Genomic DNA, 24,608 nt, shown 5'->3' with positions numbered 1-24,608 from the left:
GCCTTAAAGAGTTGAAAACCCATAACAAAAATGATCATTTGTAGCTGTAACACCGATCATCATTGAACCATCAGCTAGCCTTGCAGTAAGGTATACAAGGCAGCCTTTTTGACTCTGTTTAGGGAGGAAGGCTCTAGAAGCCAATGGGTTTGTCGATGTTACATTGGAGGTCAACGCCAGGGGAGATGTTAAATGGAGCTCCTCATGAATTTGCTGCTGAAGGAAACATACACGAGTCCGACTGACCTTACCACTGCTTGACCAGACTATCAGCGTTGATTGGGCGAGGCGCCTGTCAGTCAGCGGGCATGGGGGAATTTCTATGTCTATTGGATGACGGTCGGCCCGCATTGTCAGGATTGGACAATTATTATTGGGTAATACTGACGTCAATCGCACGGAATCACGTATTATTGGTCAAGAGTGCCGTCCTTCAAATCGACACTCAGATCTCCATTGGCGAATACAGCTGTCGATCCTGTGTGACCCCTGTTATTGGTCTCTATGGACAAATCCCCGCCTCCCCGGCCGATGTGATGGGTGGACCTCGAGCTGGGCACTTTGATTGACAGGTCGGGCCGGATCGAGCGGGAAGGCGGTGAGTGACTGACTAACGGTCCCCGGGGCCATTTAAACCGAAACCCCATCTCCCCTCCCCCTCTAACCGGAGCCCTTATCCCCGCTCGGGGGCTGGATTCGGCTTCTCGACCGAGGCCTCATTGCCTGGGCCTCCTGCCGTAGCCTCGGAGTTTCCTCCGCGGTCGCTGAGGTGAGGGAGTGGGGGAGGTAAAGCCGGTCTGAGTGTGAAATTCAGGCCGCTCCCTGGGATCACTGTCTGGGGCGGGGGGCGGAGGGGTGCTCCGGTATTTTTGTACCTGGCCGCGAAAAAAACCCTTAAAACGAGTTGCAAATCCGTGATCAAAATAAATACAATATGTGAACATGGGTGTGAGGGAGGTGGGGGGCGGGGTGGTATTAAAGCCCCTTCAATCTGTTCAGTAATCCTATAGTTGGGATCCCCTGCGGTCAAGTCTGTCAGAATAACCCACTCCTAAATCATGGCCTTGGCTTTCCTAGAATTACCCCGCACTTAAGAGGAGGCCATTCGGGCCATCACAGCTGTGCTATCCCCTGGGCAGAGCCATTTCTCCAATTAACTGTAACTCGCCCTCCCCTTTCAGGTAGAATAGGATCAGACTGGGCGTTGGTTCCTGCTCTGAGCCCCTTACTGCTCCCTTAAAGTGTATGAGAGGCGGCCACTCTGCCCATTGTGGCTGTTTTAGATCATTGAAAGGACCACTTAATTAGTCCCACTTCCCTGCTTTCATGCAGTGCTCCCATGTCTCTTACTAGCCATTGTGTTTTTATCCAATTCCTTCTGGAAGTCTGCACCTTTCTGACACCGCATTCCTGATCACAGCACCCTGTCACACTCCTGAATCTTAAGGCTAGCATAAATGTTCTCCCATTGACATTTTTGTTTCTTGTCAGTTATTTATAATTTGTGTCATATGGTCACTGACACCTGCCACTGGAAGCAGTTTCTTCTTTGAATTATTTGTTTGAGTTATTAAAAATTGCTTGTAATAGATGAATTGTACAAACCAGTGGGTAAGGAGATGGTGAACAGACTGATCTTCGGAGGGGTTCTGTATCCATGCTGGCTATAATTTCACATTGAGCTGGTTTCTCATTCGCCTTCTCTTTGCCATTCCTTTTTTTGCCAATTTTGACATTCCATAGAGTGCTGTGTGTATGTTTGAGTGCACGTGTTAAGTGCTGCATCAGATTGATGGTTGTGTCAGAGCTGTTTAATGTCTCTTGGGGTTAGACTGCTTTATTCTAAGTTTGAATATCCCAGTGGAGCTCACAAGTTGCCTCTGCACAGCAAGTGATGCTGGATTGAGCAGAACTGGTAACTCGGGTGATGAAGCAATGGATGATATTCCTTGTTCCAAGTCTGACCACTGGGCATTGAACGGTAGGAAAAAAGTAGTCTGATACAAGAATCGTGGGTACATTATCTGTGACTCAGGCAGGGAAAATCAAGCACAATATTATACAATTCTTTGTGAATGTGGAGAGCATGGATTAATTCTTAAAAGCAAGAAACATTTAATTAATACTGTCTCCTAATTTGGTTGAAATATTTTTTTTAAATTCACTCATGGCATATGGGTGTTGCTAGCTGAGCCAGGATTAACTACTTGTCCCTAGTTGCCCTTGAATAAGTGGTAGTGAATTGCAGCCATAATATGATGTTGCCCATGTGCTGTAGGTAGACCATGATGTTATTAGGGAGAGAGTTGCAGAATTTGATTCAGTGTCACTGAAGTAATGGCAATACATTTCCAAGTCCAGACAGTGGAGGGGAACTTGCAGGACATAGTGTCCCCATGTATCTGCTGTCGTTGTCCTTCTAGATGGAAGTGGTCATGGTTTTAGAAGGGCTGTCTAATATTCAAAGTTTGTGAGAATATTTGTAGCTCGGGTGCTCGTTGCTGTGGTTCTGTTCGCCGAGCTGGAAGTTTTTGTTGCAAACGTTTCGTCCCCTGTCTGGGTGACATCCTCAGTGCTTGGGAGCCTCCTGTGAAGCGCTTCTATGGTGTTTCCTCCGGCATTTATAGTGACCTGTCCCTGCCGCTTCCAGTTGTCAGTTTCAGCTGTCCGCTGCAGTGGCCTGAAGAGCTTTTGCCCGAAACGTCGATTTCGAAGCTTGTTGGGCTGAAGGGTCTGTTCCCACACTGTAGGGAATCTAATCTACCCTTCTTCAGGACCCGTCCAGCTTGATCATTAATGCTGCGGCGGAGACAGTGACGTCCTCCACTCAGAGTATATTTTGCACTGTTACCATTTTCTGCTTCCTCTAAGTGTTCAATATGGAGGAGAATGCATTTATCAGCTGTGGGAGAATGATATGCAATAATTGACAGGAGGTTTCCTTACTCATGCTTGACCTGATGCCATGCCACTTCATGGTGTTTGGAGCCAATATTGGGATTCAAAGGGAAATTCCCTCCCAACTTTATACCATGTATGCCACCACCTTTGTGCCTGTCCTGTTGGTGGGACAGGACATAACGTGGATGGTGAAGGTGGTGTCTAGTAATAGGCATGATTCCATGAGTATGACTATGTCTTGATTCAGATTTAAGGTTGGAGTGCAGTTGTTGATGTCTAAGTTGCTCAGACAAGTCATTCTAGATTAGCAACTTTTGCAAACTGTGATAAGGTAAGTGATATAATAATATGTCCTTTGGTGCTTAGCTGAACAAACTTGTGGGTTCTGCATCATGACTGTGGCATCTTCACTGTGGTTGGTAGACGCAAGTTTTCTTTTCATTTTTCGAAGAAGTGTAGCTGACCCTGGTCAAGCTAACATTTATTGCTCATCTTGAAATAACCTTCTGCAGATAGTCATCAGCTATCTTCTTAAAAACAACTGATCATCTTTGCTATAATAGATGCAAAAAAGATCCAGATGCTGGCAATCTGGAATACAAATAGAGAATGCTGGAGAAACTCAGCAGGTCTGGCAACATCAGTGAAGGGAGAAATAACAATGATGTTGAATCCAGTGTGATTTTTCTTTGGCACTGCTGAGTTTCTAAGGCACTTCCGTTGTTATTTGAGTGGCTTTTTCAGATTACATACAATAGCTTGGATTATCATGAAGTATGTTTATTTTGGGTGAGATTTATTGTTTGAAGTGGGGCGCATGTATCCTGGGAATGAAACCCATGGAATCCTGAGTTGACCGTCTTCAGGAAACTCGATCCGATGTGAGAATGAGGCGCAGCTGAACAGGAATGGTCCTCCTGTCAGACTAAAACCTGATCATGGCAAGAAGCCTGGCCCTGAGCTCTGTCGGCCAATGAGAGGCTACCAGCCCTCCACTTCTGGCAAGGTCGCCAGGAGAAGTTATCCCAACAAGAATTGCACTCAGGCCTAAGATCATTAATAGAACTTTGGAGACAGGCATGTTTGGTGGAATGAGGGTACCAGGGAGGTGGGGGTTTTGAAAGGGTGACAGCAGGGACGAATAGGAGTGCAGTTTCCTGTATTCCCCCACCAATATGAGATTCCTCAACTGAGGTACGTGGAGCCCCATTGGCTGCAGGCAAACCTAACAGGACTTTCAGTCCACTTGGCCCACATGGTGAGTTCCCTGTCTGCTTAACATGGCTATTAAGAACCTCAGTAAATCTTAGGGTAAGAAGGCACCTCTAAAGCTAGTGTGCTTCCAATTAAACCTGTTGGACTGTAACCTGGTGTTGTGCGATTTTTATCCTTGTCGGTGCAGTTCAATTACATAGTGCCATTCCCAACTGAGCATTGGATAATCTATTAAAGCTCTGTATACGTTGCAGTCTTTAAATCACTTTCTGGTCTCTTTTAAGTGTTTTCTGCGATTATAAGTATACAGTTAAAACTGTGTATTTTGCCTCAATTTGAACCATGTTATTCTCACTCCAAGGCTTAGGATTTCATGACTCTTGCTTGTTCTGTTTTTGTTTTGTTCCCTGTTATGATTCTCTCTTTCTTTTAGTGCTTGTTTAGGTGTGATTCGAGGATCATATTCTTGTGAATTTACCAGCTCCCTTTTGCAGCAGAATGATAGCCTCTGATTATCGTGCACATAGGCTTTTACAACTTTGGGGTTGGGGAGTTGGGAATTATGTAAATTCTGGGATCTGACCTACAGAGTTTAGAGTCCAAATGTGATGAATGTTGGTGGAAAGAGTGGAATCGTTGTTTGCTGATTCATTCAATTTTTCCAAAAAAGAGAAGTATGAATACAAGATTTGCAAAATGAGTTTCAATTTTTGGAGCTAGTTCCTCCTCAAGGACTGGAAATTGGCAATAAAACTTGCCATATGTACACCATCTTGATTATAGTGATCCCATCTGCTCTTGGTTTTTTTAGCTCAGTGTATGAGTCACCAAGACGATGCAGTCTTAGATAGGACACGCTTGCTCTAAACCTGATCCAGGCTCTGTGCCTTATTGCTTTCCAGCGATAGTCACCGATCAATACTGAAATCGCATCAAAAGGCATTTATAAATTGCTTGAGATGTTTTGGGCTCGAAATCAACCTCTGGGTTTATTTTTGTTATTGGTTTCCATTAAATCTTACAGTGAAGAACATCTATTGTGTGCAAGCTAGCTGGCTTTTTGAAAGAGGCAATAAATTACAATTGTTTGGCTCTTTCCCTGTAGCCTGGCAAATATTTCCTTTCCAAGAAGAGTGATAGATCTGCTACACTTTGAATCTATCAGTAATATTCTGTGGTGTTGCTCATCGTGAGTTAGATATTATGCTGGAATATTTTACTATGGAATATAGAATTTTAGTTTGTGGTGCATTTTGAGTCTGAAATGTAGAAATATACTCCTGATAATTGGTTCAACAGTTAAGCTGTAGAACAGAATCTTTTTACTTTTTGACTGAGTGATCAATGATAAATTTATAAAGATTCTGCAACTGTCATGATGCTGGAGAGGAAGATGAAACACAAATCTTTTGAAGATTCTCCTGTAGGTGCAAAAAGATGCAAGTACTTCTGCTTCTAACCACTAGAATTTTGTTTGGATTTTAATTTTTCAGTTTTAGGTTGCTGCTTCATGCTGTAGCATACAGAGTAGCAAATTAATACATGAAGTCAATGTAATGGAGAAAGAAGTAGGTCCAAAATGCAATTAACATGCATGTACAGCAAACTTTTTATTAACTGGCACCTAAGGGACCAGTTGATCAAATATTCCAGTTGATCAAGAGGTCCACGTAATCAACGTGAAAACATATGCAAAGTAATCGAAACTTAATGCAGAGTGTGTACAACTTTCTATTTGAGATTTATGTGTAAATAAGCAACTTTGCCTGAAATAAAAATTACCAGCAGAGCTTTCTCACTTGCACACTCAACTGACCACTGAGGTTGCGATAATACTGTAAAATTCTGCTATTGCAGGTATATAATTTTTGTCAGTTAATTGCGAGTATTGGTTCATAAGGTGCCGGTTAAAACAGAATTTGCTGTATGTAAATGTAAGGAATGTTATAAATAAGGTTGGGGGCTCAGATTGTCACCTGGAAATGTGATGCTGAGGCAATAATAGACACCTGGCTCAAGTTAGTACAGGATTGAGTATTGTATATTCATGGCTATAAGTTGCTCAAGAAAGGAGGAAGAGTAGCAGCATTGGTTAAGGAGGGCATCTGTGTTGGAGAAAGCAACTAAGGATAGAGCAAAGAATTCCCCCCCTCACTTCTCTCCAAGGCCCCAAAACTCCCTTGTCAGATCCATACCCCCCACCAACCCAACCTCCACTCCCGGCACCTTCCCTTGCAACCGCAGGAGGTGCAACACTTGCGCCCACACCTCCCCCCTCACTTCTCTCCAAGGCCCCAAAGGAAACTTCCATATCCGCCACAGATTCACCTGCACCTCCACCCACATTATCTACTGCATCCGCTGCAGCCGGTGTGGCCTCCTCTATATTGGGGAGACAGGCCGCCTACTTGCGGAGCGATTCAGAGAGCACCTCTGGGCCACCCGGACGAACCAACCCAATCACCCTGTAGCACAGCATTTCAACTCCCCCTCCCACTCCACCGAGGATATGCAGGTCATTGGACTCATCCACCGCCAAACCACAACAACGCGACGGTCGGAGGAGGAGCGTCTTATCTTCCGACTGGGAACCCTCCAACCACAGGGGATGAACTTGGACTTCACCAGTTTCTTCATCCCCCCTCCCCCCACCTTGTCTCAGCCGAATCCCTCCAGCCCGGCACCGCCTTCCTGACCTGCAGTCGTCTTCTTGACCTCTCCGCCTCCACCCTACTCCGACCTATCACCCTCACCTTGACCTCTTTCCACCTATCACATTTCCAACGCCCCTCCTCCAAGTCCCTCCTCCCTACCTTTTATCTTCTCCTGCTGAACACTCTCTGCTCATTCCTGAAGAAGGGCATGTGCCCGAAACGTCGAATCTTCTGTTCCCTAGATGCTGCCTGACCTGCTGTGCTGTTCCAGCAATAAAGTTTCAGCAAAGAATTAAAAGGTGCTTGGTGAAATCTACAGACTACTACGAGTGGAAGGAATGTAGAGGAGAAATTCTCCAGAGAAATGTCAATATTATAGTGCATTCGTAATGAGGGACTTAAATTACCCAAATATTGACCGGGATACTGGTAGTATGGAGGGTAGGTGCTCCTAGATTATGTTCGAGTGTTTCCTACAGCAGAGTGTGTTCAGCCCAGTGAGGGGGGATGCAGTTTTGCATCTGGTCCTTGGAAATGAGGTGGATCGAGTGTCAGTGGGGGAACAATTAGGAGACCGCAATCATTGTATCATAAGATTCAGGATGTTTTTAATAAATGACATGCAACCGTGTAGAGTGAGAAAACAGAGAACCGACTTCATTGGGGCAAGAGCAAAGCTGGGCAGGTTTGACTCAAACAAAAAGTTGGTAGGAAACTGAACAATGGGCCACCTTCAAAGAGCAAATGGTTTGAGTACAGTCAAGGTATATTCCTTCAAATGGGAAAGGTAGGACAAACAAATCTAGAATGCCCTGGATAACACAGGAAGTAGAAATTAACATTAGAAAGAAAAGGCGTGCTTACGGCAGGTGTAACGTAGAAAATACAGTTGAGAACAGAGGAATACTGAAAATTTGTACGGGAGATGAAAAAGCCAATAAAATAAATCACGAGGAATTATCAGGCTAGCAGTGGGATGGAGCACTTTAGCTACAAAGGAACTTGATAAGTGTGAGTTGTTTTTGAAGCAGAGAAGGTTGTGGGAGGAGAAAGTGAGGTCTGCAGATGCTGGAGATCAAAGTTGAAACTTTATTGCTGGAACAGCACAGCAGGTCAGGCAGCATCCAGGGAACAGGAGATTCGACGTTTCGGGCACAGGCCCTTCTTCAGGAATGGGAGGACAAGCTGAGGTGTATTAGATTGAGGGACACAAGTAGCATAGAAAGCAGCTGAATTGTCAATAATGAGGGGATACACTTTTTAAGACAAAAGGCAAGTGGTTTAGAGGAGACTTAAAGAAAATATTTTTCATCCAGGAGGTGTCTGGGATCTGGAATGCACTGCTGGCCTGGGATGGTAGCTGAGATGAGTCACCTCACAACCGTTAGGAAGTCCTTGGATGAACATTTGAAGCCTCATAACATTTGAGGCTGTGGATGTAGTGCTGAAAAGTATGGCTGGTATGTCTTTGGTCAATTGAGCCTGTACCACTAAAGGGCCTCTTCTATACTGTTTAGTTCTAAAACTAGCAACTAACATAAAGGGGAATCCCAAAGGCTTCTATAGGCATGTAAAAAGTGGTTAAAGGAGGAACCGGGCTAATTAGAGACCAAAAAGGGGATTTACGCATGGAAGCAGGGAGCATGGCAAAAGTGTTGAATGAATATTTTACATTTTGCCTTTAGAAATGCTGGATGCTGTCCAGGCCATGGTGATGGAGGAGTAAACACTGTCACAAAATTAATAAGGAAGACATCTGTGATACAGTGTTGGTACTTAAAGTTGACAAAGCACCAGGACTGGACAAGATCATCCAAAAATTTTAAAGGAAGTGGGGCAGAAATTCCTGGATTCAGAAAGTGTTAGGCTGGAACGTCATAACTTTATGGCCTTATTCAAGAAAGGTTGTAATAATAATCCCAGCCATTATAGAATCAATTTAACTTTGGTGGGAAAGTTCTAGAAACAATTATTTGGGATAGAGTTTATAGTCGGATTAGGAAGAGTCAGCATGGATTTTTAAAGGGGAAGTTGCATTTAACTAACTTGCTGGTGATTTTTAGATTAAGATATGTGGATTTCCAGAAGGTGATTGATACATGCTACATGACAGATTTATGAGGAAAGTCTTTTAGGTCATGGCTTTAAATAAAAAGGACTGTAGCAACATGTAAACAGAGTTCATGATAGGAAACCGAGAGTAATGGTCAATGTTTTTTTTGGGCGAGAGAAAGATGTGTAGTGGAGTTCCCCAGGGATTGATATTGGGACCCTTCCTTTTCCTGACATATATTTACAGTCTAGATCTTTGGTGTGCAGGGGACAATTTCAAAGTTTGAAGATGAAGTAAAATATGGAAAATGCAGAGTGGAACTCCAAAAGAAGGTTGACAAGTTGTATGGATAGGTAGCAGTTAGGATTCGTTGCAAAGGAGTGTGAGGTAATGCACTTTGATTTTTAAAAAAAATTGAAAGATAATATAAAATAAGGGGTGTAGGAGCAGAGGGTGTACAATGTACACAGATTGTTGAAGGTGGCCGGACAAGTGGAGAGCGCTATTAATAACTCATATAAAGTGGTTAATAAAGTGTCCTCAGCTTTATTAATAGGGGCATGAGAGGACAAAAAGCAAGGAGGTGATGTTGAACTTGTGCAAGACAATTGATGGACCTCAGCTGGAGGATTGTGTATGGTTTTGGGTACCATATTGTAGGAAAGAAGTAAAGGCATTGGGGAGTGTGCAGAAGTGATTTACAAGAATGGCCTCTGATATGAGAAACTGCAGTTATGGGAGTAGATTGAAGAAGCTGAACAGTTCTCCCTGGAGAGAAGGCTGAAAGAAAATTTGATTGAGGTTTTCAAAACCATAAGCATGTAGGATGGATTTAGACAGGATGAAGCTGTTCCTACTTCTAAGAGGAACAAGGGATATAGAATTAAAGTACTGTGCAAAAGAAGTGATGGTGATGTGAGGAAAAATTGTTTTTACTCAGTTAGCAATTTGCATATGAAATGCACTGCCTTGAAATGTGGTGGAGATTAGTTCATACGAGACATTGGATGTTTATTTAGGTAGAAATAGCGTGCAACAGTATGGAGAAAAAGCAGGAGGCTTGGTTCTAGATAATGATGATCATTTAAAGAACAGGTGCAAGATGAATGGGCTGAATGGCTGCCTCATGTACTAACGTTTATGATCCTGTGGAGTCAACTATGGATAGAATAAATTTGCTTAGTGCAGGCAAAATCATGGTCTTCAAATTAAAGCCATGTACCAACAGGTAATTCACAGCACACCTCCAGGCACCTACGAATGGCCTATAAAGGCTAACCCATTCAGTAACACCCACATCCTACGAATGAATCAAATACATCATGGATAAAGGTAATAGCATAAAATGTTTTTTATTTGTTCATTTTTAATTCATCCTTGTTTTGAATATTAATGATTTTCAATAACTTGAGGATAAATAATGATGAGAAATTCAGAAAACATTGAACAATTGAGAAGCTGCTGATCTAATTGTATAATCGCAGGTTTATATTTTGCTAACAAGCAGTGGCTGTTATACGTGACATTGTATACTTCAGCCAGTAGTACTAAACCCTATAATTTTTATCTTTTAAGTATTAACACTAATTTTAGAATTTACTGAAATGTTTGCTCTTTTATTTAGTGAAATTTAGGTGAAGGGTCAAGGCTAATCGTGTGGGATGTAAGTAAGGTAGAATGAGATGGGCAAAGGGTCAAGGCTGATTGTGTTGGAAATAACTGAGGAAGGATGAGGGCGAAATTAATCAGTGTTTTAAGTAGTGCTGAAGGTTTAAAATGTATGTAGAGTTTGGGAGGAGTGGAATGTTGGAGATGGGGAATTACGTAGTTGTAATGTCCTGGGAGGCTCAAAGTCACTGTAAATATCATCGTCTAGTAAGATGCAACAGACGTACCTGAGACCAAATGGGGACTGGGGAACAGGTAATTTTTTTTTTAATATCAGGAGGTAATTGAGTGAGAAATGGATGTATGTATGTTGGGAACAACTACTGGGTGAAAGGTTTGAAGCTGTGTCTGGAAATAAAACCCTAACCAGGAAAGTATATGCCTGGAATCTGTCAAACCAACTTTTTAACCTATGGTGTTTAACATTGACGTTTTTAACAAAACAGTGAGCATAGAGGGAAGTCAAATGGGGCTTTTGGGAAAATTGAATGGAGTGTTCACAGGAATATGAAATATTGATCAAGCTTCTGTTTTCCTTTTCCAGGTTGCGAATATGTGACAATGGTGGAACTGTTAGCAGAGTGAAGTGTCCAAATAAACATCACTAGGACAACATGTAGTTCAGTCCAAGCTAAGGAATAAGAGCACCTTTCTGCACGGAAATTGGTAATGGTGTTAATGCTTTACTGCTGAAAGGCACCTGTGGGTTGTGACGGCTGAGCAGTGGTGGGGGAAGAAGTGTAGATAAGGAAAGTATAAAACAGTCACCATGACATCCTCATCTCTTAGAAGACAGATGAAAAACATTGTAAACAATTACTCAGAAGCAGAGATAAAAGTCCGAGAGGCCACATCGAATGATCCTTGGGGTCCCTCGAGTTCACTGATGGCAGAAATCTCTGACCTGACATACAATGTGGTGGCTTTCTCCGAGATTATGAGCATGATTTGGAAACGCCTCAATGATCACGGAAAGAACTGGCGGCACGTGTACAAGGCACTCATGTTGATGGACTATTTGATCAAGACGGGCTCTGAACGAGTGGCACAACAGTGCAAAGAAAATGTCTTTGCCATTCAGACACTGAAGGACTTCCAGTACATCGATCGAGATGGAAGGGACCAGGGTAATCAAATAGCTGCTACTTATAATTTTATTTTTACTGTCAATTATGCAATGTCCTGTAAGGGTGGGATCATGCGACCAGTAATGCAATGCTCAGTTCCTGCTTTTGGCTGCCACCCTTTCTGGGCTAGAGTGAAAATAAATCTAGGTTTGTGCAAGTCTGTCAATTAGCTGCTGTTGGTGAATGTGCATGGCTGGATCAGCAAGGCAACCTCTTGGTTGTGACAATGTTCATGGTATTCTGGGTGACCAGATGACGACTTCTGCTGGTATGTACTCAGTTTTGGGGGAGATGGAAAATATTGAGCTGGAGAAAGAATAAAATAAGTTTTTATTTTTCCCTGCTACATGTGTCTGACTACACTTAGAGCTGCGTTCTTAAATTAAGTTCTATGTGTGGATAAACTTTTCAGTCTTAATGTTTGCTGCTCTATCATAAGTAGTTTTTGAAAGTTGATGCAGTTCAAAAGCTGTAACCCATCGAAGGGAAATCGATGGCCTAGGGGTGTTATCACCTAGTCTGTTAATCTGGAGACCCAGGTAATATTCTGGAGACCTGGTTCTGAATTCTCCCACAGCAGATGGTGGAATTTGAATTCAATAAAAATCTGGTTGATTGTCAGAAAAACCTCATCTGGTTCATTAATATCATCTAGGGAAGGAAACTGTTACCCTTACCTGATCTAGCCTACATGTGATTCCAGACCCAAGGCAATGTGGTTGATTCTCACCTGCCCTCTGGACAACTGGGGAAGGACAATAAATGTTGGCCTCGTCAGTGATGCCCATAGCCTGTGAATTAATCTTTTTTTATTAATGGGGAACCCTCTGGACTTGAAAATGTTTCCTCTGTTAAAAGTTCCTTTTCAGGCTTGTGTTTAAAAATACTTTAACAGGGACTTGTCTAACAAGACTAGTGCTTGGGAGTATTTTATTTCTTTTAGTAACAAAGATTGCAGGCTTATGATCTTTAAATAACACAAGCATTGTCAAAACTTTTTGGTGGCTTGAGGGAGGCCTGATTAATCTCACCAGAGTTGTGGTGGATGCTGTCAGTGATGGGGGTCAAACCAGTGACCACAGCTGTGTGAAGGGATGTATAAATGCTAAGTTGCTGTTGAGATAATTTATGAAATTTCTTTAAAAAAGAAAATCTAACCCTAACTTTCTTTAGTAGTTTAACACTTTCTTTAGTAGTGAAACATGGGGCAGCAACAGGAGTTTTAATTGACAGCTATATACAAGTTTCAGAATCACTCTAGATTGAACACAAGAGTTGGTAGGTTTAAGAAAAAAGGACCAGTATCAATTTTGTTTACCTTTACCATCCTGTAGTCACAAGATGCAACGACGATAACTTTATCAAACAATTGGAGTGGTCAGTCTCTTATCATTGAATCGAGAACAGAGCCAGATGTGAGGCAAGATAAAACACCCAACGGTGAAGAGCTTTGAGAACCATTTCAAACTTACTGCTGCACTCCACTCCCTACACACCTCCCAAACTGCTTGTTTTTGAAAGAAGTTGTTTGGTTTGCATCTGATGTCAACTACTTCCATCTCCTTGGGAATCATCCTTCTTACCTGACCCCAACAGGATTCTGTACTTTATTTCAAGTTGTTGAGGATGCTTAATCTATCCACTTAGTTTGAGATCTGTTAACTTTGCACAGGTGCAGATTAACTCAGGAACATTCTAATTTGACTTGCTCCATATTGCATTAAACAGTGCCTTTGCCCATTGCCAGTTTATTCCAAACTGCAACTTGGAGATGGTAGATTGATGGCTTGATCTTGATCTCTGCTATTCCTGGCAATAAGGGGAATGCTTTAGCGATGGATTCTACTTAATTATGCCTCTGACTCTAAAGGCCCTTGTTATGACTGTGCCAGGAACAATGACCTGATCATCAAGCCCCACTACAGTATCATTCACAACATTGAATCAACACATTTGTACTAATCACCAAAATGACCATTTGATTCCCTTTTTGTGCAAATAACCAAAATAAAAAAGGCTTTCACCAGGCTTTGTTAATGAACTCAAAGCAATCTGTTTATTATAATACCAATCTTATTAAAGCAAATGGCAAATACTGGTCTATAAGTAAATTATAGTCCAGAGTTAGAGCAAACTCCCCCAAGCGCACACTCATACAATCCAAAAGGACAACTGTTTCTGAAGATGGGATTCTTTTAATAGAAGGAAAAAAAATTTGTTTGTCAAGGGTCTAATATTCACCAAATTTCAGTCAGCAAAATTGTATTGCTCATACTGTAGGTAAAGACTAATGGAAGATTCAAATTGCAATCAAGGTATTTTGGAGTCCCAGCTTTTTTTAGATTAGATTCCCTATGGTGTGGAAACAGGCCCTTTGGCCCAACAAGTCCACACCGACCCTCTGAAGAGCAGCTCATCCAAACCCATTCCCCTACATTTACCCCTGATTAATACACTAACACTATGGGCAATTTAGCATGACCAATTGACCTAACCTATACATCTTTGGATTGTGGGAGGAAACCGGAGCACCTGGGGGAAACCCACACAGATATGGGGAGAATGTGCAAACTCCACGCAGGCAGTTGCCTGAGTTGAGGATTGAACCCGGGTCCCTGGCGCTGTGAGGCAGCAGTGCTAACCGCTGAGCCACCGTGTCGCCCCTCTTACAGGGTTTATAAACTGGTCCAAAATATTGATTTTTCAGAATCTTTATCAGATGACCAATATTTTTATAGTGTGACAGATTTACAGCTCCTGCAGTTTATTCCTTACTGATCACTTGCATTTCTGTTTTACAGACCCAAGTTTCAAAGCCAGATTTTTCCAGCAATTAAGGTCCATAAACCCCATCTTGTATCTTCCTCAAATCTTTGCCCTTCTTTTTGTCAAAGTCATTTGATTTTTCTGAAAGTGACAGGTAACCACAGTGCACATTCAGCTGTTGGCTTCATATCCAAGAAACCATGTGGTAAACTCTTCTCAATCCAAAAAAATGTCCAGTTCCATATCTTCTGGTTTTTCACACAGTACATAAATATAAATGTGTATTTCCCACACCATTCAAGCTTGTCTCTCCAGTATTTTAGCTAATCTGACGTAGCATCTAACACATTTTAAACTCCTGTAGTACCTTTGATTCCAAATACGAATGCAGCCTTTAGACCTCCTGAGAATTAAGATGGGTGGCAACGTACCACTGCTCTTGGTGGTGCTGACCTGGACACTTCATGAATACTGTGATCTTCCAGTTATGCTGTGGCATCTTTTACATGCACCCAAGCAGGATGATAAGATTCATGGACTAATGTTTGATCTAAAGGACATCTGCTCTGATATTGCAAAACTTTTGGCCTAGATTATTGGTAGAAGTGAGGTTGAATGTATAACCTTTAAATTTAGAGCTAAGTGCACCCAACTGACATTAACGCAGTGTGGTTAGATGGAACTGCTGGTCGTTGTTTAGATGTCTGGTCTATATGCACTTCCTGTACTGTGTCCCAACTGACAAGGAGCTTCTTTAAGTGTCTTGTGTAAACTGTCCTGAAGCAAATGGTTTGTTGCTTTGCATGTTGTAGGAACTAATGATTGGGTTCAGTTACACTGGTATGATCGTGTTTGTTTGATGTGGGAAGCTGCATTTATTTTTTTATAAATGCTGTTGTGACCGTTGCAGTTGATTTCTCTCCAAACCAGGTATCAATGTGCGGGAGAAATCAAAACAGCTGATCGCGTTACTTAAAGATGATGAGAGGCTTCGGGTTGAGCGGAGTCATGCGCTGAAGACAAAGGAGCGGATGTCAAGCGTGACAACTGCAGTAGGCAGCAATAACCAAATCATGTTTGGGCGAGGCTCCAGCCATCCAAATCTGTCCACCAGCCAATCAGATGAGTGTGGCAAAATAGGAGGATCGCCTGCTTCCTACCATGGCTGTAAGTGTTCACATTGTATGTGTTTGTAATTTCCATGGGTTAACCCTATAGCATTTGGTTTCATTTAGCAAAGTATTGCCAGTAAGAACTTTTAATCACTTCTGCAACTACATTGGTAGCGTTTCAACCATGTACATCTCCCACAATTCTTAATGTATTGTTATTTAACAAATATTTCCCGTCATTCAGTAACAAAGAAAACAAAAGACTCATGACAATCAAAAATATTCTGATTTTATTCTTTTATCAATAAACACGTAAAGTGGTTGCATAGCCTGTGGAGTTCAACTGTGAGCATTGCTATGTTGGCCGCAGGGTCAGGAAGATACCAGTGTACAGATTGGTTTACCCAAGTATGGAAAGATTTAATAATTGATCCGATCACACTATTAAACATGATAAAATAATTATGCGAAAAGTTACAACTGTGTTCTATTAAATTGGAAAGTAATATGGAGTTTGATGAGAAACTTGGTAATATGCCTGATAGTGTGACGTAACATAATTGGAGAGACTAATCTGTCCTTGAAGTGATGCCCTTATTTGTTATGTTTCTCTATGTCCACAGCAACTTCACCAAAGATCTCCTCCGAGTTGGAACAAACACGACCCCAAACCAGTGGTGAGGAGGAACTGCAGCTTCAGTTGGCACTGGCCATGAGTCGGGAAGAGGCTGAACAGGTACCCAGGTGTTGCTTGGGTTGGGAAAATAGACAGGAATCCAGGTCAATCTAGGTTTCAAGGTGGTGTTTTGGTAATGTCTATAGGCTAGAACTCCAGGCCAATATTCTGGGGATAGAGGTTTGAATCCCATCATGGCAGGTGGTGAAATTTGAATTTAATAAAAATCTCTTCTAATACCAATCATATTATCTCTGACGATTTTCATAAAAACCATCTGGTTCATTAATGTTCCTTGGATTTTATTCAGAGAGGAAATGTGTCAGCCTTATCTCGTCTGGCCTGCATGTCACTCCTGATAGGGGTGGTCAATAAATGTCAACTTAGTTGAAGATGCCTACATCCTATGAACAAATTTTAAAAAGTTTTATTCTCAATTCATCGATACTGTCGTAAGGTAAACGAAACGAGGGGTAGGAAACTAATGTGGGTTTGTGAAGTGACCTTTAAAGGATTTCTTATTTTAAAAAAGCTTTTTCTGTTTTAGGTACCCTGATTAAATACTTGCTGTATACTGAGTTGTGTCAGCATAATTGAATTTGTATTTTCATAAGCTACATTCAGGGACAACTTGGATATGGAAGAGAAAGCGCACAGACATCTCCAGCTGCACAAATGATTCCACAAATATCTTTAGCTCTGTTCCCTCACCCGAGTATTCCTTTGTACTGGTGAGAGAAACTGTAGTGAGTGCGAGTGTACCAATGCTACTGAACAGTGGGCACCCAGATGGCACACAGTGAGACCAGTCCTGTCCTGGACCTCCATTCATTTGTTTCCAACAAAGGCTGTGGGAGATTCAACCTGAAATCACTGAGGCAGATTTTTGGTCCCAGGAAACTTAGCTGACTAGACCAGCAGCAACATGTGGCACTAGCCTGGTTTTGTATGGCTCTGTTGTAATTTTTATTTCAAGCTTCCAGTTTTCTTTTCCATTTTCTTTCTGTTACTAAGGGGTTATAATTTGTCTTAAAACTTGCTTCCATCAATGTTTGACTCATTTTTGTCCCTCCTGAGCTTTGAAGTTTGACCTCCGAGATGGAAGAGCCTGAAGAAACTTGTTTAGTGTGGCTGGGCAGGGAAAAGTGGGTGGCCCTAGGGACCAGGAACCATGCTGAGGTTAGAGTAACATCTTGGCACTTCCCTTGTAGAAATTAATCTTCCAGTCCCTCCCAGGGAGAGAAATATTTTTTTTAAAAATCCAACCAGTCCATAAGCATCTGAAGGATAGGAGGCAGGTTAGCTCTTAGGGTTATTGAACAATTTTATTCTATATTAGACTCTGACCAGCTGCTTAATTCTAATTCTTCTGTTTTCATTTGATGTTATATCTACTTTCCATATTGATCCTTCCACACTAGGTAGAATTGCGATGTTTCACCATCTCATTAATTTGAAGATTAAAAATAAAATTGTTTGTTAAGGTCTTAACTGTATATGATGAATGAAATGCTGAAGCCATTCATTTTGGTGTTTCATGTTGTAATGCACTCTATTAACTTATGTGGTTGGTTTGATATTGGACACGTGAAGTTCTTTGGGTAGAGGGGATGGGGAAATACGTATTTCTGAAATGAGGAATTTGTTTAATTCAGATAAATGCGAGGTGCTACATTTTGGGAAAGCAAATCTTAGCAGGACTTATACACTTAATGGTAAGCTCCTAGAGAGTGTTGCTGAACAAAGAGACCTTGGAGTGCAAGTTCATAGCTCCTTGAAAGTGGAGTCGCAGGGAGATAGGATAGTGACGAAGGCGTTTGGTATGTTTTCCTTGGCCAGAGTACTGAGTACAGGAGTTGGGAGGTCATGTTGCTGCTGTACAGGACATTGGTGAGGCCACTGTTGGAATATTGCGTGCAATTCTGGTCCCCTTCCTATCGGAAAGATGTTGTGAAACTTGAATGGGTTCAGAAAAGATTTACAAGGATGTTGCCAGGGTTGGAGGATTTGAGCTATGGGGAGAGACTGAACAGGCTGGGGCTGTTTTTCCTGGAGCGGCGGAGGTTGAGGGGTGACGTTTTGAGGTTTACAAAATCATGAGGGACATGGATAGGGTAAATAGGCAAAGTCTTTTCCCTGGTGTGGGGGAGTCCAGAACTCGAGGACATAGGTTTAGGGTGAGAGGAGAAAGATATAAAAGGGATTTGAGGAGCAACATTTTCATGCAGAGGTAGTACGTGTATGGAATGAGCTGCCAGAGGATGGTGGAGGCTGGTACAATTGCAACATTTAAAACGCATCTGGATGAGTATATGAATAGGAAGGGTTTGGAGGATATGGTGCTGGCAGGTGAGACAAGATTTGGTTGGGATATCTGGTTGGCATTGACTGGTTGGACTGAAGGGTCCGTTTCAGTGCTGTACATCTCTATGACTCTATGTTTGATACTGTCTCCTGTGAGACTGATTCTTAATGTCCCACTATGTAATGTTACTCACATTAAGCAATAGGCTCTCCCCTGAGATCGCAATGATCCAATAGAGGACTTTGTGCAGGTTTGTAAAGTTGTCTGTCACATTCTTCATGTTTTCTTCTTTGTCTTTTATAGATCTTCAAAAGTGCCACCACAGCTGGCAGCCAACAAAGGAACACTGTGCTGACCCTGAGTGCACAGGTAGGACCATTCAGTACTGATACATAAAGCAAAAGCAGAGCAGAATGTTTAAGTTTAAAGAGTACATTAATCTGTCACTCATGCAGGCGTTGCACTTTGCTGTAGGTGCAGACTGATCTTAAATGCTGGTTTTTTTTTTCTTAAATGCCTCAGATGTAACTAACGCTCACCGGCATAGTTCAATCTGCGGATTTCCTGCACCAAATAACCATTAACCACAGCTTGCAGTCACTCCAGTTTAGGTATAGTACTTCATGGCCTTTAAGGAGAGAAGTGCTCTTACATGCATTTGTACCTCAGGCAGATGATAACGTGTTCCAAGATCTTATATATTGTACAAATGGGCAATGTCATGGGTGATCCACTGTCATTTCGTGTTACTGTGATGTAAAGGCAGTCTCCCATTTCTGATCCATAGTCTGCTTATGCTGTACGTAAAATGAGACATTCTGTGATATTTGCTCAACCAAGGATAAGTTATATCATGAACCTTTTCATTTTGTGTTTGATTTTACTGATTCGAATTGAGAGCTGAAGTTGGGCAGTGGAGTTTTCCCCTTTAGCAAAACATACTCACCTGTCCACTGCAGAGCAGAGCTCCCTGTGCTCAATAGCTTGTCTTGGCCTCAACTAAAAAGCATCTGCTTCTTTCCTTACCCATCCTTCTATTAAAAGGCAATTTTTTCTTTTGTTGAGCACATGAAAATTCTGGTTATGATTTTGATTTGAATACTTATTGCCAGCATACGGGGATCCCACCTTGGTGGGATATAATTTTCATGAGATAATTATTATTCTATATAACAGATTTTGCTTGCAGGTTAAATTGAAACAGATGCCATTGAAAACAAAATGTTAAATTAAAATGAAACTGGTGTCTCTTTCTGTTTAATTCAACCCTCTTTCTTCCTGTCCCCCCCCCCCCCCACCATCATATCAAACCCACTAACCGCGCCGCCACAATGTACGTGACCTAAATTGAACAGTCACACATCTGTGTGTTGATTTGGAGAAGGCTTTGAGAAGATATTACCTTTTCAGTGTCACCACGTTCTTACTGCAATTTGAGCTTTATCCTCTGTCTTTCGTTTTTGTTCAGGCATTTCTGTATGTTGTACCTCCTTATGAAACAAAATCTGCAAACTTCTTCTAGACTATGAGATGATCAAGTGTAGTATTCCACTCTGCCTAGTGATAAGCTTTTAATTGAGGAATACATGGGATCCTTACCGTTATTTCTCTCCACAGATGAACAGATAAAAACAAACAGGTTAAAATTACCAGTATAAAACAAAACTGGAGATCTGAAACAACAAACAGAAATTACTGGAGAAACTCAGCAGGTCTGGTGACAACTGTGAGAAGAAAGCAGAGTTAATGTTTTGAGTCTGCTTTCTTCCCACAGATCGTATCAGACTTGCTGAGTTTCTCCAGCAATTTGTTTTTGTTTAGCTAAAATTTACTAGGCCAGATTTAAACATAGAATTTTATTGTCCAGAGAAGGCCATTTGGCCAGTTATGTCTGTACCAGCTCCTGAAAGAGCTATTCCCAGTCTCCAGCCCCATCATTGGAGCACTCTATATTCATCACTTTCAAATATATATCCAGCTCTCTTTTGAAACCTTACATGGAATTTGTCTCCACCACTCTCCCAGGCAGTGCATTCCAAATCCTAACAACTCTTTATACACAGATGGAATATTGTACAGAAACAAATAATCCACAACAGACTAATTTATTATAATAAATAACTGTGTGCGAGTTAGTGAGATGTCCTACATGAATCAGTTGCAACAAAGAACTGAAAACTCACTGCCCCTCTTTCCCTATCTCTTGCTTCTCCCGACCAACTTAGAAAACAACAATGAATGGATTGTTTCCATATAAATTTAGAGGATGGGTATACTTTTGTGGAAATAGATTTTCTCAACATTTTGGTTAAGGTTTAGCACACGGAGTTTGGCCGCTGTTTGGCTTTTTATTTCTGCTTCTTGCTTCGGGAATTGAATCAGTTGAGGAGAAAGTGAGGTCTGCAGATGCTGGAGATCAGAGCTGAAAATGTGTTGCTGGAACAGCGCAGCAGGTCAGGCAGCATCCAGGGAACAAGAGAATCGACGTTTCGGGCATAAGCCCTTCTTCAGGAATGAATCAGTTAGTCAATGGCTGCACTAATCGTCGCCACTAGGTGTCACGAGCACAATTCGTGAGAAGTTGTAGCAGTAGCTTTGTGGTAGACAGTTGATCTGAGGTTGTATAAAGAAGCATTTTTTTTTGTCTTGGTTACCTGCTGTTTAACACTGTAAAGATACATTTAACCAGTACCTCGCCTTTATGTCACATGAAAGTGCAATTCAGAAACTGTGTGTGGGCTGGGGCACATCAAAATTTGTTTTGCACTTTTGTGTTACCTCCAGTTTCCACCCTGAAGTATTTGCATCTTATCCTTAAGATCTGTATTCCCAAATGACCATGTGTAACTTCAAATTAAAGGGCATGATTTAGGTTTAGAAAGACTGCAATATGCTTTCAAATATAATCTCAAGTGACTAAAGCACTGTACCAGGCTGCAGGTCTGAACTGTTCTGTTACACAGACATTGACCATTTGTCATCTTTTCTTTCATTCATTCATTCATTCATGGGATGAGGGTGTCCCTGGCTAGGTAGCATTTATTGCCCATCCCTAATTGCCCAGAGGGCAGTTATGAGTCATGCACATTATTATGGTTCTGGAGTCACATGTAGGGCAGACCAGGCAAGGACTGCAGTTTCCTTCCCTAAAGGACATTATTGAACCAGATGGGTTTTTCTGGCAATCAACAGTGGATTCATGGTCATCATTAGACTTTTAATTCCAGATTTTCTTTCTTTTGTTTTGTTATTGAATTCAAATTCCACTATCTGCTGTGGTGGGATTCAAACCCGGGTCCCCAGAACATTATCTGGTTCTTTTTATAATACCATTAGGCCATTGCCCTCTCTGAAGATCAGCCATTGAAACATGGACCATTTGGCCCTTCAAGTCTGCTTCACCATTCAGTAGGATCATGGCTGATCTGGTGGTGGTCTCACCTTCACTGCCTTGGTGGCTAACCGAGTGATGATGGTAGTAGAGTCTGACCCTTTACTGACCAAATGCTCTGCATTTCCTTATTTTCCAGTAAGTGTATTCGGGTATCCATTCAGAGTCTGATCCCTGAGTAATTTCTTTATCTTTTCCCATCCCTAGCCCGTAGTAGCTTGTAGTTTGAGGCAAACAGCTTGGTCAAACACCCAGGGAACAAACTTGGGTCTTTTTCTGGTGGTCTGTATGTTGTGATACCATGCTGGAGTTTTGGTTGGGTAAATGTAACTCTTAGATTTGGATTGGATTGTGCAGGATGAACAGCATCGCCGTGGTGATGACCTGCGTTTACAGCTGGCGTTAGAAGAGAGCCGACAGAAACTGCAAATGCCAGGCATGGCTCCCCACAAAACCGAGGTATGGCCAGTGTCCCCCTAGGGTGTGAATATTCCTTTAATAATTAGTTCCATCTATCCATCACTACCTTATGGCTGGTCCAGGTGGCTGGGAACACATTGGATTAATATCATTGCTATGGTCTGCAGTTAGTCATGTATCAAAATACGTTTTGATTGATAGCCCTAGCAATTCTAGTTTGTGTCCTTCCAAAAGCTGTGATGTGGTAACGTGGCCAATTAAATGTAGTTTTGACATTTAATATGGATATGAAAAGAAGTCCCTTTCCTTTTAACTATACTGTGAGATTATTAACACGTCCAGAATAAGTAAACAGCTCCACACTGCCAGGTGTCCTCCCTCAGCACTGCCCCTGACTGTCACAGGGGGGTGTATCAGGAAGTTCTGAAATGAGTCTTAGATCCTTATTGGGCCCAAGGCAAACATCACCAACTAGAAGATGTTAGTGCACCATCACTGGTTTCTGTTAGACTTCTGTGTGGCTACAGAGATATGATCGTGAGGAGAGGCAGGGAAAAACCTACAAAACATTTAAGTATCACCCAGATAACTTGGTGAACATCATCACCGTGGTAATGACCTGCATTTATAGTTTCCATTGAAATGTTATGGTGTTTTCTTTTAACAGACTGCTTTACTGGACCTGACAGACTCCACACCATCTCCCCTGACCCAGAAATCTGATCCCTGGGGAGCACCACTGCCATCAACATCCACTACCAAGCCTGACCCATGGGCAGCTGTGTCCCGGCCAGTGTCCAATGACCCCTGGAAGCAGATGGGTAAGATTCTCAGGGTGTTTTGGCTGTCGCCTATTTGCTTTTGTGTGTTGATAGCTGTACCACATTACCAACTAACCAATAACTGGACAACCTTGATGGCTTAGTTAGGAATTGAAATAACTCATGACCCTTCATAAGCATTTGATGCTGAGCCAACTGATCTCAGGTGAAGGGCCAGCTAAGAGAATGTTACAGTAGGTTTGAGTGGCACTTAGCTGTGTGAGGAGAGAATCAGCCCAGCTTCAGTTTGGTTGTATTTGGCACTGTTAACTACCTATCCTTACTAGAATGTGAATTGGGGGACTTCAGGCAAGGCATCGGAGAGAGACTGGGAATGTAATATGGCATGACAATGTTTTCAAAATAACAGGTAATTAGGTTCAACTTAATTTTAGAACACTTCAGAAATGGCAACATTGATATTCAGTGTCCTTACTCGTTAGCCTGTCTATCTGAAACTTTAGACTCTCAGATGTTCTACTCCTAACTGCTTAATAACTTCATTTGTGGATTGGAGGCTCTGGTAGTGGTGTACAGAAGACTGTCTTCAAGTGACTTGACATATTTTGACACTGTTTGTCTTGACTGTGTTTAAATGCTGCAGTTAAGATCAGTGCAGCTTGGGGAATGATGCTTGCTGAACAGCCATTGCTTTGAATCAGAGGAAATGTCCTGCTGAACTAGATGAAGCAGATTAAAGTTTTAACACTTTGCTGAAACCAGTCACCACCTACTCGGGTACTTGAGAGCTGAGAGTCTTGGCCATGCGGCAAACTGCTGGTAAACAAACACCAATAGCATGATCCCTCTGGATTCCCGTGACACTCCAGATTGTATCAGGAGCACTGTCAGTCTTTCGACGATAGACTGACTGAATATGCATCTCGTTATTTACAAGCTGTAAAAGCCTTTGTGTGTGTGTGTGTGTGTGTGTACTCCCAAATTCTGCTGTTTTAGAATCCAAAGAGTTTAATGAATACATCTTACTGAAACTAAGCCCTGTATTATGGATTGTATTGTGGAATCCTTTAATCTACTCTAATCTCTACAGTAGGCTGATAGGACTCTAAAGGCTCACTCAGCAATGCAGTATTCCCTCTATGCTGAGCTGTACTGTCAGCCCATGTCCCCTGTTTGACACCAGTTGCTATACTGAGGGAGTGGTGCCTTATTGCTTGTAGCAATCTGCCTGTTGTGATGGTGAAGGTGCATGTTTTAAGACCCAGTGGCAGTATTTTTACAGTTCAAATTCTCCCAGTGTCCTTATCAAACAGTCAATACAAAGGAAAAATGAGCTGACTGAATCATTTTTTTGTTTGTAGAAGTGATGGGCAAACTGATTTCTGCCTTGCAGTCTCTTGCTGTATGTGAATTGCATGCAGGTTTGAGACGGGAGACCTTGAGGGGGTATATTGATGTTTTTGATCATCTCTGGGACCCATGGTACATGCAGAATTTGTCTGTTTCACTCTGGTTTATTTACAGTGACAGCAGGTGCC

The 24,608-nt window shown here is 42.0% G+C and overlaps 1 protein-coding gene across 8 annotated transcripts in view; it reads left to right on the top strand.

Annotated features, from left to right (window-relative positions):
* The first annotated feature begins 577 nt into the window (after positions 1-577).
* Positions 578-24,608, top strand: part of LOC122547132 (epsin-2-like) — a 40,182-nt gene continuing 16,151 nt past the window's right edge. For 3 of the 8 annotated variants that reach the window (XM_087978213.1, XM_087978212.1, XM_087978206.1), the window contains exons 1-7: positions 625-769; positions 11,036-11,618; positions 15,315-15,551; positions 16,120-16,232; positions 18,781-18,846; positions 22,226-22,327; positions 22,956-23,109. In XM_087978213.1, the coding sequence (XP_087834339.1) occupies positions 11,261-11,618; positions 15,315-15,551; positions 16,120-16,232; positions 18,781-18,846; positions 22,226-22,327; positions 22,956-23,109 (1,030 nt within the window). In that variant the 5' untranslated portion in view covers positions 625-769; positions 11,036-11,260. Of the gene's footprint in view, positions 599-623; positions 770-1,914; positions 1,982-8,211; positions 8,231-11,035; positions 11,619-15,314; positions 15,552-16,119; positions 16,233-18,780; positions 18,847-22,225; positions 22,328-22,955; positions 23,110-24,608 lie in introns of those variants that run through there. The other 5 variants (XM_087978210.1, XM_087978211.1, XM_087978207.1 and 2 more) reach the window with 4 other exon arrangements.

This window comes from Chiloscyllium plagiosum, unplaced genomic scaffold, assembly GCF_037043375.1.
Source record: "Chiloscyllium plagiosum isolate Xiang-an unplaced genomic scaffold, Cpla_swu_hap1 HiC_scaffold_33, whole genome shotgun sequence".
Taxonomy (NCBI): domain Eukaryota; kingdom Metazoa; phylum Chordata; class Chondrichthyes; order Orectolobiformes; family Hemiscylliidae; genus Chiloscyllium; species Chiloscyllium plagiosum.
This window is presented reverse-complemented; position numbering and strand designations above follow the sequence as displayed.